Below are 17280 nucleotides of genomic sequence, written 5' to 3'. Positions count from 1 at the left end.
GGTCTTTGGAGCTTTCTATTTACGGTATTTATGTACACAGTGTATTTTCTTAAAAGGAGAGTACACACTCATGACATCATTCAGTAAAAGGCAACAATTAGGAGTATTTGCATCATGAAACAATGAGCACACACACACACATATCAGGACTGCACATACACTACTCCATAGTAAGTGTACATGCAAACAAAACACACACAATCATACACTTACTTCATGGACACACTTGTCCAGAGTCACATGTTTAAATGCTGTCATGTGAAGAATAAAAAATGTTTCCTTCTATTGTTGGACAAGTAACACATGGGAGTCTACTGCATTAAACATGTCAATAGAAGCCATATTTCCTTAAAGTAACATTACTGTTTCACTTTATACTCATAGAATTTTAATTATGGTTAAAATTGGAGAAAAATTGAAGCAAAACAAATCCCCTGAGGTGACACAAATCAGGACTTAAGTCGTAAAAAGGACAATTCTGGTTACAAAGTAAACATTGTAGCAGAAAAGTTCATAACAAAACAATTTGGCTAGGATTTTGCATATTAAATGACATCAGATTTAACCGGGAGCTTTAAGGCAACTCGGCTTCACGTGGACGAGTAGAAAGTACAACAAGGTGAATTTAATAGGACGTCACACAAACAGTGGAACCCTTGCAGCTATTTATGGGAACACAGATTCACTTTTTGAAATCCTTACTTTTATATACTAGAATGAACTGCTGCACCAAAATAGTACATTCATGGAACATGGTATGCTAGAAGTAACCACAACAATAATAATATGATGATATATAAGTGCTTTGATGGCGCTGGAATAGTAATGACCGAGATTGCTATGTTGCTGGAATTCAAAAATAACAAACAATTAGCATTAATGAGGACATCGAATGACTTTGACTGCGCCAGAATAGTAATGGCTGATTAAACAGGGGTGTGATGTCTATTTTTCATTCATTCATTTTCTACTGCTTATCCTTACAAGGGTTGCAAGGGGTGCTGGAGCCTATCCCAGCTGTCTTTGGACGAGAGGCAGGGTACACCCTGGACTGGTCGCCAGAAACCCAATCACAGGGCACATATAGACAAACAACCATTCACACTCACATTCATACCTATGGACAATTTGGAGTCGCTAATTAACCTAGCATATTTTTGGAATGTGGGAGGAAACCGGAGTACCCGCAGAAAACCCACGCATGCACCGGGGAGAACATGCAAACTCCACACAGAGATGGCCCGAGGGTGGAATTGAACTGTGAGGCCTGCGTGCTAACCACTCGACCGCCGTGCAGCTTATACTATAATTCATTCATTCATTTTCTACCGCTTTTCCTCACGAGGGTCGCGGGGGGTGCTGGAGCCTATCCCAGCTGTCTTTGGACGAGAGGCAGGGTACACCCTGGACTGGTCGCCAGAAACCCAATCACAGGGCACATATAGACAAACAACCATTCACACTCACATTCATACCTATGGACAATTGGAGTTGCTAATTAACCTAGCATGTTTTTGGAATGTGGGAGGAAACCGGAGTACCCGGAGAAAACCCACGCACGAACAAGCGGAGAATCGAACCCATATGCCGATACTGTGCTTATACTCTTTATACTATACTATAATTAATTTGTTAAATATTTCTATACAGTAATATAATACATCTGTGATTGGCTGGCGACCAGTGCAGGGTGTACCCTAAAGGGTGGAATCAAACTCTGGTCTCCTAGCTGTGTGGCGTGCACGCTAACCAGTCGGCCGTGTGTCTATTTTTAATAAAAAAAAATTTCAATAGCACCTTATTAGTAATGATTAGTAATAAATACCTATGACACCACAGCAGAAGTACTTGGATAGTAATTGATTTAGCATGAAAACTATTTTAACAGGGCAGTTCACTTTCGATATCCACTGTATTTTGCAACAAAAAGGCTATTTTTATATATTTTTAATAACAAAAGTACACCGGACTGATACTAATTGAGTGCAGTGAACACATTCTTGTGCAAAATCCTACTAAAAATTGTTGCGAGTGCAGTATTAAGTCTCCCTGATGCAAGGAATGTAACAGGTTTTTTCTGATGTACATGATGATGATGATGATGATGATGATGATGATGATGATACGTGAACAGCGCACGGTGAAATATGAAGCATAGTTTGCAAGACTCAATTCAGTCTAAACAACACGACACAAATACCAATCCACAGGTTTAAATCCCTAGCCTATATCCATCATATTAAAGCACTTTGCTGGGTGATGTCATGCGTCCAAGTGCATTGTTCAACTTGATTGCTATGTATCGAATAGTCACAGTGGTGGCGCTACGGAATGAACTATTTATAGCAAAAATATGAGTGGTATATTATAAAATGCTGCTTTTCTTTATGGGATGTTCAATTCTACAGTATCTTGGTCCAAAAGTGTAAAAAGTGAAGTCCATCTAAGATTGCAATGAGGACCTTTGGAATCTCTTACACTTCACATTAAGGAATGAAAAGTGCAATCAAGCAATACATTTGTATCCACAGTTATCATTGTCTCATAGTGGTTAACATACATTAAATACACTGTTTTGCCATTGATTATTTTCTTATGTGTGTGTCTGCGTGTTTTCACCTGTCAAGAGTTGTTTCAAAAAATACGTTTTTTTTTAGAGGCAAGGTGGCACGAGGGAAGGAATCCAAAAATCCTTGGTCCCAACGCTAAGGCAAAGTTGAGGCAAAGAGAGAGACAGCATCTGCAACATAGTGCTTCAAACATCGTCGTACTGTACAAAAGATACAATTCATTGTCAGTCAAAAAGTCCATATTTAAAAATAAAAAAAAAACTGTTGTTCTTTGGTGAGGTTTCATAAGGTTACCGCTGAATGGTTCCCAGCATTGAGGTGCTTGTATTATATCATCAAATGCAAAGACTAAAGGCAGGTGGGGTGGATGCTTTGTGAGCAGTGCTGGAGGTCCAGTGCTACACGAGGGGGAGGGGGGTTCCTGTCCTGGAGGTGAGCTGAGTGATGTGATCGGTGGTCACATGGAGTCATTGTCATGCTCCATTGGCTCATCTGGAAGGCTATCACAAACACACAAAACGCCTTAATCAGGGCTCTATATTAAAAACAAAAATGACTTGCCAATGGGGAATCCTTAGGTGCCATAATGATATCATCTAATTTTTGTGACATCGCATTAAAATCTCAAATAAAGATTAAATAATTATCATTTCTTGTGGTTGTTTTCTTACATAGATCATGACGTTGCATGGAAATCTGGATTGTCAAGAGACTTCTAGGCACTTTGCCTTGATAAATAAAGTACATTCATGATTGAATAAACATTGTGCTTATTAAACAATAAATTATTATGGGCTTGCCCAGCCATTACAAGCCCCATAGACAGCTGCAAAGCAGCAGTCTATGATGTCATGATGTGGGGACACTGTGGGACTGCTTTAATACTTTTGGGACTTGAAGCTATCTTGCTAGGTGCTATCATGGTAGCCGTTAGCATGTTAGCATTTAAGCTAATTTACTCACGTCTAAAGGCATATACACACATGGCATGATGCAGGAAGGGTTATCCGCCAACTTTGGCAGTTTCTAAACTTGAGGCCCTCTTGCTCGGTGCTATCATGGTAGCCGTTAGCATGTTAGCATTTAAGCTAATTTACTCATGTCTAAAGGCATATACACACATGGCATGATGCAGGGAGGTTATCCGCCAACCTTGGCAGTTTCTAAACTTGAGGCCCTCTTGTTAGCTGCTAGCATGGTAGCCCTTAGCATGTTAGCATTTAAACTAATTCACTCATGTGTAAAGGCAAATACACACATGGCATGATGTAGGGAAGTTAAAGGACAAGCTTGGCACTTTCTAAACTCGAGGCTCTCTTGCTAAGTGCTAGCATGGTAGGCGTTAGCATGTTAGCATTTAAGCTAATTTACTCATGTCTCAAGGCAAACACCCATATGGCATGATGTAGGGAAGTTATAGGACAACTTTGGCACTTTCTAAACTTGAGGCTCTCTTGCTAGGTGCTAGCACGATGACTGTTAGCATGTTAGCATTTAAGCTAATTTACTTATGTTTAAAGGCAACTACACACATGGCATGATGTGGAGACACTGTGTGACTGCTTTAACACTTTTGGGACTTGAAGCTATCTTGCTAGGTGCTATCATGGTAGCCGTTAGCATGTTAGCATTTTAGCTAATTTACTCATGTCTAAAGGCAAATACACACATGGCATGATGTGGGGACACTATGGGACTGCCCCAAACTTTTCGGGACCTGAGGCTGTCTTGCTAGGTGCTAGCATGGTAGCCGTTAGCATGTTAGCATTTAAGCTAATTTACTCATGTCTAAAGGCAAATAGACACATGGCATGACGTGGGGACACTATGGGACTGCATCAACCTTTTCAGTACTTGAGACTTTCTTGCTAGGTGCTAGCACGATAGCTGTTGGTACACCGGGCCCGAGGTTCACGGCACAGGTGGCAAGCCCATCAAAATTTCCGCTGGAATTTTCTAGTTGATTTTAAAATTGTCACAGCAAAGTGATTCACTCACCTGTGCCATCATTTTTTATTTGCTGCCGCTAATAAAATACTTGTTTCGGAGGCACTGTTTAATCACTTTTTGGTGTTTTTCCTTCAGAAGTTGTTGAAGAATTAGACGATGTTGGCAGGGACGCCATGATAGATGTTTTTCTAGTCAAACGATCGCTGATTGGTTGATCGCGAACAAGAACGGGTGTGGGTAAAACGCGGACTGTGGACTCCGGACACCACGGTCTAAATAAACAATTCTGATTGGTCCATTTCAAGATTTGCAAGGATTAGTTTGAAAATTACCACCGGAATTACGCAGTCCGTGTTTTACCAACACCCAACAAGAACCGCTTTTAAAAAAACTCTTCGCACTTGCCCGACGGGAATATCACTGATTGGATTTACTTGCCCGAATTTTGTTTTAACTTTCCCCGGGCCATCGGTACATCGTTATTGTCGAGCCCTGCCCTTAATCCAAATTAGGATGTTTTTTTTCAAGAATAAAAGCAACATTAATGACAATTTAAAAATGTCTCGGATTGATGAATAACCTCGCTGCTACATAATAGCGATGGGGCTAGTCCAGTCCTACCTCTTGTTGGAAAGCGCTCCCACAGAAAGTGAGGCCAGAGCATTAACAGCATCCGTTTCCTCACAGTCTCGTCTCTGTGCGGCCAGGTAGGACAGACCCACGGAAGTGCTGTAAGCCTTCACGCTCTGCCAGTATTGACCTGCAACACAAAGCACAGACCATGCAGTGGAATCAAACATATAAAATAATAAAATTGTAAAATAAATACAGTAGATAATAAAAAAAAAAACACTGCTCACTTTGTATTTGTATGACAGTCTGCAGAGATCGAATGGCGTTAGAATTTGGTTTCTGGAGCAAGACCTCTTCTGACAGTGAATCCTAAGACATTAAATATGTAAGGAACATATTTGTTCATTCAGAAAACTCCATTACCCATCATGCCCCACCTGTGCACCGAGTAGTGCACTGACGCAGGCCTCGGATGCGTCGCAGATCGCAGTGAGGTCGTGACCGCCTTCCAGCGACAAAACCAGACGGCCCCCCGCCAGGGACATCAGCTGGCGGGTCAGAAAGCTAAAACCTGGAACACACCCACACATGTTAGCATGAGTGACTGAGCTGTCCGTTTTCCAAATATTTGTCCAAGACGCATACAGTATATATAGTTTGACCTCCTGCTCCACCGTGACAACCAGCAGTCGCTATAATTATGGTCAGACATGCAGTCACAGCAGCTATGATTATCTATTAATACCACTCAGGATGCAAGGGACTAAAAATCCAAGAGTTCGGTGAAGAGCCTTGCTTACATTTGGCGGACACCTTGTATCCTCCAAGAGGTGCGGGGTTGCCCTCGGCAGCGTCAAACCCTGCTGATACCAGAACGACATCTGGGGAAAACTCCTGGGCGATGGGCATCACCACGGTCCTGCACACAATGATACACAAAGTCATTTGATGGTGCTAAAATAGTAATGGTTTAATTTCATTTGAACATGCATCAGATTACAATTGAATGCATCACATAATCAGTTCACAGTTCCACATGTCCAAAAGGAGTAGGAAGAAGCAAAGCTTATTAAATCCTACCCCTCCATCTGGTACTTTTACAATCAGTAACAGTTACATTTGTTCACTTCCTGCTTTCCTAGTATTTTTTAGTTTTGTTTTTTTTTTGAACTTTATTTTACTTTTATTTAATTTTTTGTCACGTACCAAAGTACGAGGTGATATGACCATCCAATGACATAATGTGTACCATAGTAAGTGTCAATATAGTGATATATATAGCACATCATGACTGGTTCAAGACTCTTCATCCTTGTATTTAGCAAACATCAACTGCTTGTATTGTTTCTTGAATTGGCTCATCGTTGTGCATTGTTTGAGGGTCTTACTCAATCTATTCCATAGTTTGATTCCACATACTGAAATGCTATGGCTTTTTAACGTAGTCCTAGCATATAAGTGTTTCAAATGTAGTTCTTCCCTGAGATCATATTTCTCCTCTCTTGTAGAGAAGTATTGGATGACATTTTTCGGTAATTGGTTATTTTTAGCCTTATGCATTATTTTAGCTGTTTGAAGATGAACTATATCAGCAAGTTAAAGTATTTGTGATTTTAGAAGTAAGGAGTTATATAATAAGAAGGTAACATAACTGGGGATGGATGGTGCCAGAATATTTGCCTGGATTGGTAAATAACAACAATAACAACAAAGCTGCATTCATGAGAGCATAACAGAGGTAAGAATATCCTGCAGTGCCTCTAAAACAGGGTGCAACAACATTGTTTTGATTGTCGGTGCTCGTGAAAAAAGGTTTCCATTGTACTGCAATTTTTTTTTTTTTTTTTGGGGGGGGGGGGGGGGGGGGGGGGGGGGGGGTTGGTGAGAATGGACTGGAGCCCAGCTCAGGCGGCTGAGTTCAAAGCCAGAATGAGCAAGTCTGTTCCCTATTAGAGGGCTGTCACTCTCCTCACGTCATTGACAACACAGAGGAAAAGGAGGAAAACAGTCCATCTGGGATCCATTTACCTTCATTATTCCGCCTGGGGACTATGGAGAACCCACCCGGCCCCCACCCCCACCCCCCCCTCCACCGCTAGCCTCTATATCCGTGTCTTTGTACACACACATAAACACACGACGCTGTCATGACTGCACGCAGATGGACAACATGAGCTCATACTCAAAATGGAGCGCACGCAGAGATAAATCATGCATTTCCGTACGGCAATAAACAACTTAAAGGTCACAAGGAAATGGTTTTAATGTCACATATCAGCATGTTTTTGCGGGGGTCTTGTTAAGTTTTGACCCACCTAAAGTTGATTCAAAGCATGCCGACACTCACTCGCCCCCCCCCTCATATAACCACAAAAACCAACAACCATAAAAGCCCACGCATCGAGCCCTAAAGAGAGAGCAACTAAGTACAGATTTACCCATGAAAATCGGTGCAGGCACGGCTGTACGCTTAGCATTTAGACCAGGGGTCTCAAACACGCGGCCCGTGGGCCAAATGTGGCCCGCAGGACACTAGTTTGAGGCCCCCGCCTTGATAGGAAAGTTTAATGAACCCAGAAAAAATTATTACGTTTGATTAATGTCCATGTTAAAAGGTTAAATAACTGTTAGTAGTTATCCTCCCTACCCGTGTGGAAGTGGTAAGTTTTTGGCTATTTAAGTTTAAAGGAAATAACTTGAACGCTACCGTTTAGGTCGCTAGCTCTCTAGTTTGCGAGTTAGCATGTGTCTCAAGACCCTGCAGTTGCGCAATATGTTGTAAATGTTATCAGAGCTTTTATTGTAGAAAATTGGAACCAAAGCACTGAAAAAGTTTGTATATTTTTCTGTTTTTAATAAATGCGTTTTTTTTTTTTTGTTTTGGAAAACCTGATGCGGCCCAGCCTTGCCCAGACCCTAGCTCCAGTGGCCCCCAGGTAAATTGAGTTTTAGACCCCTGATTTAGACCAAAGCTCTGTTAGTCGCCATTTGTTGGTATGAATCTGTAGACGGCGATGCGCTTTGAATATTATGGCTTCGCTTTATCACAGACCCCTTCTCCATACTAATAATGTCTCCAAGATTCCCACCCTAATTCCCTTTCCAGTAACAATGTTGTTGCCAGTTTTCATTTGAGGCTTAGGCGCTTGAAGACAACCCGTATTTGAAACTTTACTGGTGCCAACCACCAACAAATGGCGATCAATCAGCCAGCCAGTGGAGGAAGTGACGGTACACAAGAGCTGGGGACTGTTTACTGCCAAAAAGATTCTGGGGATGGGGGGGTTGGGGGGGTCTGACGCATGCTCTGCAAATGACAGGGATTATCAATTACGCACAAAGTACGTCAGAGCATTGTGAAACTAAGCTCAGTGATAAAGTGTCTTAAAAGGAAAACATGCATTTAAGTGTATCTTAAAACTGCTATTGAACCTTCTACATGGGTTAAGCATAAACAAAATGAATTTATTTGACTGTTTATAATATTGGCTAACATTGCTGGAATTATATTTTTGTCATCAGCCCATGCATTTGAACCTACAGGTAAGCTCAGATCTTCAGGCTTCACAATCTCTTACCTGAATGCAGCAAGGTACTCTGCATCCCCCATGGGAGGATCCAGTCCTCCTGTCCAGGCCACGTTCACGTTGAAGCCCTCCCCAGCGCCAGACCCGACCTAAAATAAAAAAAAAACAAAAAACGAAAATATCATTGAAATGTGCTGCATTTGTGTACATTTAAGGTGCCGGGCTGTATACACCCACCTCAACTGGTGAGCCACTGCCGGGGAAAAAGTTGCCGTGATCGTAGCGATGAAGCGACAGGTAGAGGACGCTGGGATCGTTGTAGAAAACCTCCTGCGTGCCGTTACCGTGATGAACATCCTGGCGAACATGGGCGGAACAAGAATAAATATCATTTAGGACTCAGTGTCGGGCATGTTGAATTGTACAAGTGTTTTATTTCATTTGAACATGCATCAGATTACAATTGAATGCATCCCATAATCAGTTCACAGTTCCACATGTCCAAAAGGAGTAGGAAGAAGCAAAGCTTATTAAATCCTACCCCTCCATCTGGTACTTTTACAATCAGTAACTGTTACATTTGTTCACTTCCTTGGCTCATCGTTGTGCATTGTTTGACTTCCTTACTCAATCCATTCCATAGTTTGATTCCACATACTGAAATGCTATGGCTTTTTAACGTAGTCCTAGCATATAAGTGTTTCAAATGTAGTTCTTCCCTGAGATCATATTTCTCCTCTCTTGTAGAGAAGTCGTGAATGGAACTTGGTTAAGCATGTTCCAAATAACCCCTATAACCCCCAAACAAAGGTGAGAAGATATTCTTACCCAGTCGACAATGAGGATTTTGCTGACGCTGAGCTTCTGTTGGAGCTGTTTGGCAGCGATAGCTACAGAGTTAAAGTAACAGAAACCCCTGAGGAGACAAGAACGGTGCTAAATTCAGATTTGAATACAATAAAGGATGGACTCCAGTCGGTCCTTCAAGGATGTGTTTAAGAAAATACAGTATGTTGTTGTCACTAACTTTTAAAGGGGACCAAAGGCAACAGTTCAGATAATGAGCCCTGAAAGACGTTTCGGTTGGCTTTTTTTTTAGCAAGAAGTCATCAGCTCCACCCAGCTGGTGACCTCCTTATATGGGCGAGTGGGACCAATCACAGCCGAGTAGACGTGCCCGGAAGCAGGCCGCGGGTGCAATAAGTTAAAAAGTGACATTTTGGAAATCGGGTTTCACGGTGGATGAGTGGTTAGCGTGTAGACCTAACAGCGAGGAGACCTGAGTTCAATCCCACCCTCGGCCATCTCTGTTTGCATGCGTGGGTTTTCCCCGGGTTTCCAAAAACATGGTAGGTTAATTGGCGACTCCAAATTGTCCATAGGTATGAATGTGAGTGTGAATGGTTGTTTGTCTATATGTGCCATGTGATTGGCTGACCAGTCCAGGGTGTACCCCGCCTCTTGCCCGAAGACAGCTGGGATAGGCTACAGCACCCCCCATGACCCTTGTGAGGATAAGCGGTAGAAAATGAATGAATGAATGAACACGTGAAAATAAGTCATAAGTAGGCTGCACGGTGACCCAGTGGTTAGCACACAGGCCTCACAACTAGGAGACCCGAGTTCAATTCCACCCTCGGCCATCTCTGTGTGGAGTTTGCATGTTCTCCCCGTGCATGCGTGGGTTTTCTCCGGGTACTCCCGTTTTCTCCCACATTCTAAAAACATGCTAGGTTAATTAGCGACTCCAAATTGTCCATAGGTATGAATGTGAGTGTGAATGATTGTTTGTCTATATGTGCCCTGTGATTGGCTGGCGACCAGTACAGAGTGTACCTCTCGCCCGAAGACAGCTGGGATAGGCTCCAGCACCCCCGCAACCCTTGTGAGGATAAGCGGTAGAAAATCAAGGACTGAATTTTGGAAATCCAAGGAAATGCAGCTGGAATGGGTGCAGATTCTGGAAGCTCTCAGTGTGTAGCTGCTCTTTTGGAGTCCACAACTCAATGCAAAGCGATGAAAATGAGTATAATAATAGGTCCCCTTTAAAAAGTATGACTTATATAAAGCGTAAATGACACCTACATTGGGTTGGACGGGTCAGCATGGTGCCCTGGCGGTCTGACCACAGCAAAGCCATTCTGTTTGGAAAAGGTCAAAATCACTGTCTGCCACTAGGAACCTATCACTTCCTTCTGTATATTACATAGTATATATATCAGGGTTAAACCAACAGGTGGTGCCCAACAAGGAGGTTTTCTTCCTGTCACTCACATGCACAGCAGTACTGACACACATAAAAAGACTGAAATATGACAGCATATTTTTATTCGTGATTCGGCATTGGTGTCACGATCAATTTTACTTGTGGGAAAACCAGTGTATTCGTTTTTTTTTTGTTCCCCACTGAACAAAAAAAAAACATTCATGAATAATTCAGCGCCCCCTTCCTCTTGTTGAAATGAAAGTTTCCGACATCTTTCTTACCTTGAGCTCCCCCTTCGCTACTCTGACAGCCAGCTCGACAACACTGCCGGCGGCCATGCGTGACGCCGTGGACGTGTGCGACTCGTTCCAGATGGTGTCGTTGTCGACCTGCAACATGGAGGACAACAACAACGTGACTAATCAATGTTTAACGCATCACGATATCTATCCGGTCAACACGGTTAAATTCAAGCGCTTTTCAAGCAGCTTTTGTAGCTTGCAGCTAACTTGTCATGTTATATTTATCTACAGATATGATCCTAAACATATTACACATATGTTTATGTGTGTTTGAAAAGACGTTGAGGCCAAGCTACAAGTTTCAATAAAATCGTAAAAATAGCTCATTCTTTCATTCCATCGTCCTGGACATGTTGCTCCTATTAGTCACAGTCAAGGGTTTGATGCCCAGTGTCAAGCAAACATTAGCGGTGTGCCAAGAGAGCCGCCTTTTTATTTGCCATTTTCACTTGCAAAGGTTTTTAACACCGCTGCATCGTTATTTACAGCTTTTGGCGTTGCTTTCTGTTTATTTTCAAACTTACCCCGACACCCCCGCATGGTAGCATGACAAACATCCTTTGGGAGAGGATTCCTGAGGGAGCAACATTTAGAATATATTTATATTTCGATTTTTTATCACAAATTAATGCAGAAATACTTAAGGCTGTAACAAACCTGCCAGTTTGCGGTTATCCAGTTTAAGACGGTTGAGTGGGTTGGTGCCGTAGAGCAAAACGTGACGCTCCGAATGGACGGACTGGAGTTCTTCCAGAGTGGCCTTACGACCACGAATGTTCTGTGACACATGTAACGAGGGTTGCCATTTACCGGGAATAAATATCTTTCCACAATTGTATGCAAAACCCTTCCACACGGACTGCATCCTGCTTATGTTACTGCTCTGGCATCTTTTTGTGTTCAAGAGTCGTACCTCGCACTGACCCCTCAGGCCTCTCTCCTGTAGTCGGGACCAGATGCTTTGTATTCTCCCAGCATGCTCTGGGTGACTGCTGTTGTCTCCACATGTACACTGGTGCTTCAGCATCTGGGAATCGTACACCAGGCCTGCACACACACATTTACATCAAATAACAATTAATTCATTCATTTTCTACCGTTTTTTCCTCACGAGGGTCGCGGGGGTGCTGGAGCCTTTCCCAGCTGTCTTCGGGCACATATAGACAAACAACCATTCACACTCACATTCATACCTATGGACAATTTGAAGTCACCAATTAACCTAGCATGTTTTTGGAATGTGGGGGTAAAACGGTGCTGGAGCCTATCCCAGCAGTCTTCGGGCGAGAAGTGGGGTACACCCTGGACTGGTGGCCAGCCAATCACGGGGCACATATAGACAAACAACCATTCACACTCACATTCATACCTATGGACAATTTGGAGGAGCCAATTAACCTAGCATGTTTTTGGAATGTGGGAGGAAACCGGAGTACCCGGAGAAAACCCACGCATGCACGGGGAGAACATGCAAACTCCACACAGAGATGGCCGAGGGTGAAATTGAACCCTGGTCTCCTAGCTGTGAGGCCTGCGCGCTAACCACTCGACCGCCATGCAGCCCCACACAAACAATTCAATTTCTCAAATTAGGTGAAAGCACTGAGATTGATATGAACTCTTGGGAAGTGTTTGACCTCAGGGAAGTGAAAAATGCAGGCAAGCATTATTATGCAAACTTCAAGCTGCCTACAAAACTTTAAATGGTGAAAATTGGTGCATTTTCTTAATACGCCATATGTCAAAACGAAAAACTAACAGTACAGTCACACATGATGCTGAAGAACATGCATGAAGAACAAAAGGAAACCAACATGGCAAGAAAACTCCCCACACTGTCACTCACCAGTGGTGAAGCGTGCTTTGCTGCTCGTCACCTCCTGGCCGGTCACGTTCAGACTTTTTTCGGGCAGCGTGAGAGACGTAGAGGCGGGTGAGGACTGTGTACGCGACAGCGGGCGGTGGACGCCCAGAGTGCCGCCGACTGCACCACTCGCGTTGCTGCGTATAATCGGTACCGCCAGAGTCTCCATTTGTCGATGCATTTGCTGCAGCTGCTTCTGCTGCTCCCACAGCAAAGACTATAAACGTAATATACGGTAGATGTTATTATCACAATACATCATATTTTTCTACTTTATTAAACAAACCTGGTTGAGTATGAGTGCATGTTGTAGGTTTATCTGCTCTTGACTATTGGCTCCTGCTGCTACTGTTGGCTCCGCCTCCCTCAGACAATCAGCCCTCAGTCTGATCTGATAGGTTGACTCTGATGGCGACGTTGCTCCGCCGTCCTCTGAATCCATGTCCTCTGAGGGAATCTGATGCAGTCTGGGCTTCTCGCTGGTTTTGGTCATAAGCTGACCGACGGAAAATGCCCAATACAATTTAATACAGTATACAGTCATACATGTTGAGGTGTTATTTTACAGTAAGCGCTGTACCTTGCCAAGGTGAGTCTGCTGTTTTAATCTCTCCAGCAGTTGCGTGCTGTGGTGCTGCTGGAGGAGGTGCGTGTGGAGGGCCCTCTTGCTCTGCGGCAGGGGCTCCGAGCGTGTTCGGCTCAGGGGTTTGTGGGCCTGAGCGCCCCCTGGGGACAGTTGGTCCAAGTGGGGGGTGAACTGCAGCGGGACGGATTCGAGGCCTGGCACTGGTTTGACACAAAGAGACAAGAGAGACAAATTATATGTGAAATTTACTGTTTACGGCGACACGGCGGTCGAGTGGTTAGCGCGCAGACCTCACAGCTCGGAGACCAGGGTTCAATTCCACCCTCGGCCATCTCTGTGTGGAGTTTGCATGTTCTCCCCATGCATGCGTGAGTTTTCTCCGGGTACTCCGGTTGCCTCTTACATTCCAAAAACATGCTAAAAACATTGCCAACTTCAAATTGTCCATAGGTATGAATGTCCGAAGACAGCTGGGATAGGCTCCAGCACCCCCGCGACCCTCGTGAGGAAAAAGCGGTAAAAAATGAATGAATAAATTTACTGTTTACGCTGTACATTGTTGTTCATATTTGATGTCATCTATTTATTCTCCACATTATTATTATTATATGGGAACCAATTTTACTGCTGTGTTATTGTGCAATGACAACAAAGGAAGTCTATCCATCTATCTAAAACAGGGGTCTCAAACACGCGGCCCGCGGGCCAAATGTGGCCCGCAGGACACTAGTTTGAGGCCCCCGCCTTGATATGAAAGTTTAATGTTAGTGCGGCCCGCGCAAGTTTGATATGGATGCTGTATGGTATCATGTACCCAGAAAAAATGATTACGTTTGATTAATGTTCATGTTAAAGGTTAAATAACTGTTAATAGTTATCCTCCCTATACGTGTGGAAGTGGTAAGTTTTTGGCTATTTAAGTTTAAAGGAAATAACTTGAAGGCTACCGTTTAGGTCGCTAGCTCTCTAGTTTGCGAGTTAGCATGTGTCTCAAGACCCTACAGTTGCGCAATATGTTGTAAATAAAAAGAGTATAAATGTGACTATAGTCGTGTTTTGTCATGTCTACAGGGCTCTAATAATGCTTTGTTCATTTTAATCTGAAAAATATAATTTGTCTACCCACCAACGATATGTGGTTTCTTAAGTTTTTATTATTTGCCGTTTTATTATTATTATTATATTTATTTATTACTGATTAATTGATTTTCTTTATTCTTGATTTGTTTATTTATTTTTCATCTTATCTTGTGCAGAAAAATAAAAATTAAGATATTTGAGAACAGTGGAATGTTTTATCAGAGCTTTTATTGTAGAAAATCGGAACCAAAGCACTGAAAAAGTTTGTATATTTTATTGTTTTTAATAAGTGCGTTTTTTTAGTGTTTTTTTTTAAACCTGATGCGGCCCAGCCTTGCCCAGACCCTAGCTCCAGTGGCCCCCAGGTAAATTGAGTTTGAGACCCCTGATCTAAGAGGAGAAGACCTGTAAAAAAATGCTTTCATTATAGCGTTTTTGGTTCCCTCTAGTGGACAGAGGCAGCATTGCAGCAATATCTAATCCTCATCTCTTGAGCACACCCAACCATCATACATACAGATCTTATGACATAATCCATTGTGTTTATTTTCAAATGTGTCTCACCAGAAAGGAGCGGCGCATGTACCAGTCCAGAGGGCTCCAGGATGATAACAGGGAGGTGAGGGTTGAGCTGCCCGCCCTGATCCTCTCTGCTCAGGGGCACCAACATCTGTGGGGTCCCGGCTGCCACTACAGACACTCGTCCAACCTTCATAGGGGAAAGTTCTCCTTCAACCTGCACAACAGACAGTTTGGTGGTTTGTCCTATGATATGGTAGATACATAGTCTACTCCCCCTGGTGGCCAATTAATAATGTATAATGGCAGAATAGGTGGTGATGCCATGACTGTACCCTAGCATTGGCCGGTAGTCCCAGAGTGATAGTGGGCAGAGTGGAAGGACTCTGGATGGTGAAGTTTGCCAGCGTACCATCTCTGAGCAGCAGCTTCTGTGCCTGGAAATGCCAAATATGGAGTCACTTGACCAGAACGAAAACACTATAAACCAAATTTCACACTCAGAAATTCGATAAACAGAAACCTCCGGAACCTAAATGTGATTTACAGCATTAAACATCAAGAATGTAAGAAAAAGCACACAGCAGGTGTGACATCGGTTGCTGTGTTTTTACACTCTGTGATTAAATCAATTATGTATAAACAGCTGACACCAGCCGGTGTGCTGCTGCATTAAACATATCATTACTCAGCGCCTGGACACAATCCATGTAAATGAGACTTGAAATGTATGTCCTTCTTTGAAATGCTTGTGATTTTCCACCTCAGACAAAACCGTTTTTCCGTCCATTTTGGAGTTAGTGGGGAAAAAAAAAATTAATACCAGAGGAAATGCACTGCAATATATATTTTAAATGTATGTAGGCTTTCCTGCTAAACTCTGGTGAGAAGATTGTTGTGCTCACTTCATGCGAGAGGCCGCCTGCAGATGGCAGCAGCCCGTTTTCATTGGGAAGACTGTCATTAGGTGAACTACAGCCCGAGACCGGAGTGCTGCTGCTGCTGGGCGATGAGTCTACAGGGACGGAAGAGAAAGAATTAGTACTGGAATTAGCGACACATTAGAAATTATGAATCCATAATGTTGTGTCACATACCCAGTGTATCAGGTACTCTGTGTCTGACGGCGGGCGGTGCGCTCTCTTTGCGTGTGAGCGGGCTCTTGCGGGTGTTGAGATGTTTCTTCAGCTTGTGCTTCACTTTCAGATTGGGCTCGGATGCTGAGACGGTAAATAGAGAGGATGATTTGACTTCAGTGCGTCATGGCAGCACAAACATCAATCCAAGAGCCTTACCTGCTCTGCGTAGAGGCGTCCCTTCTGAACCTTCCGTGGAAGGCTGTGACGGAGAGGAGACTAGCGATTGGGTGGGAACACTCAGGTCTGGGCCCAGTTTTCTGTGAAAACACACATTTGCTGTATAGTCAACTTTGGACTATTAGGACCCTACACATTCTTACACTACCTGGACCTTTTAACAGCCAATGAACATTGAATACTTAAACTTGCTGATATAGTTCATCTTCAAACAGCTAAAATAATGCATAAGGCTAAAAATAATCAATTACCTAAAAATGTCATTCAATACTTCTCTCCAAGAGAGGAGAAATATAACGAAATTTGAAACACTTATATGCTAGGACTACGTTAAAAAGCCATAGCATTTCAGTATGTGGAATCAAACTATGGAATGGATTGAGTAAGGAAGTCAAACAATGCACAACGATGAGCCAATTCAAGAAACAATACAAGCAGTTGATGTTTGCTAAATACAAGGATGAAGAGTCTTGAACCAGTCATGATGTGCTATATATATCACTATATTGACACTTACTATTATTATTATTATTATTATTATCATTATTACTATGGTACACATAATGTAATTGTATGGTCATATCACCTCGTACTTCGGTACGGGACAAAAAAAACAAAAAAAACAAAAACAAACTTAAACTGTATTATAGAAAGCAGGAAGTGAACAAATGTATTGAAGATTTACTTGAAATTTCTCACACTGCCCAATGTGCTCTAGCACAGGTGGAGACATAGCAATTAATTGTCCAAACGTTATTGAACATTTGTCTAATGATGATGTAACTTT

General features: G+C 42.8%; 1 protein-coding gene across 2 annotated transcripts in view; it reads right to left on the bottom strand.

Annotated features, from left to right (window-relative positions):
• Positions 1–1785: 1785 nt before the first annotated feature.
• The window catches only part of hdac7a (histone deacetylase 7a), a 42903-nt gene continuing 27408 nt past the window's right edge, over positions 1786–17280 (bottom strand). For both annotated transcript variants that reach the window (XM_058083920.1, XM_058083919.1), the window contains exons 6-26: positions 16473–16573; positions 16275–16397; positions 16083–16192; positions 15513–15614; positions 15223–15394; positions 13573–13778; positions 13279–13488; positions 12975–13209; positions 12042–12175; positions 11786–11906; positions 11653–11702; positions 11108–11215; positions 10706–10761; positions 9449–9536; positions 8858–8977; positions 8672–8769; positions 5894–6012; positions 5531–5664; positions 5381–5462; positions 5142–5280; positions 1786–3070 (exon numbers count right to left, since the gene is read on the bottom strand). In XM_058083920.1, coding sequence (XP_057939903.1) covers positions 3028–3070; positions 5142–5280; positions 5381–5462; positions 5531–5664; positions 5894–6012; positions 8672–8769; positions 8858–8977; positions 9449–9536; positions 10706–10761; positions 11108–11215; positions 11653–11702; positions 11786–11906; positions 12042–12175; positions 12975–13209; positions 13279–13488; positions 13573–13778; positions 15223–15394; positions 15513–15614; positions 16083–16192; positions 16275–16397; positions 16473–16573 — 2551 coding nt within the window. In that variant the 3' untranslated portion in view covers positions 1786–3027. The remainder of the gene's footprint in view (positions 3071–5141; positions 5281–5380; positions 5463–5530; positions 5665–5893; positions 6013–8671; positions 8770–8857; positions 8978–9448; positions 9537–10705; positions 10762–11107; positions 11216–11652; positions 11703–11785; positions 11907–12041; positions 12176–12974; positions 13210–13278; positions 13489–13572; positions 13779–15222; positions 15395–15512; positions 15615–16082; positions 16193–16274; positions 16398–16472; positions 16574–17280) is intronic.

This window comes from Doryrhamphus excisus, chromosome 10 (genome assembly GCF_030265055.1).
Source record: "Doryrhamphus excisus isolate RoL2022-K1 chromosome 10, RoL_Dexc_1.0, whole genome shotgun sequence".
Lineage (NCBI taxonomy): Eukaryota > Metazoa > Chordata > Actinopteri > Syngnathiformes > Syngnathidae > Doryrhamphus > Doryrhamphus excisus.
This window is presented reverse-complemented; position numbering and strand designations above follow the sequence as displayed.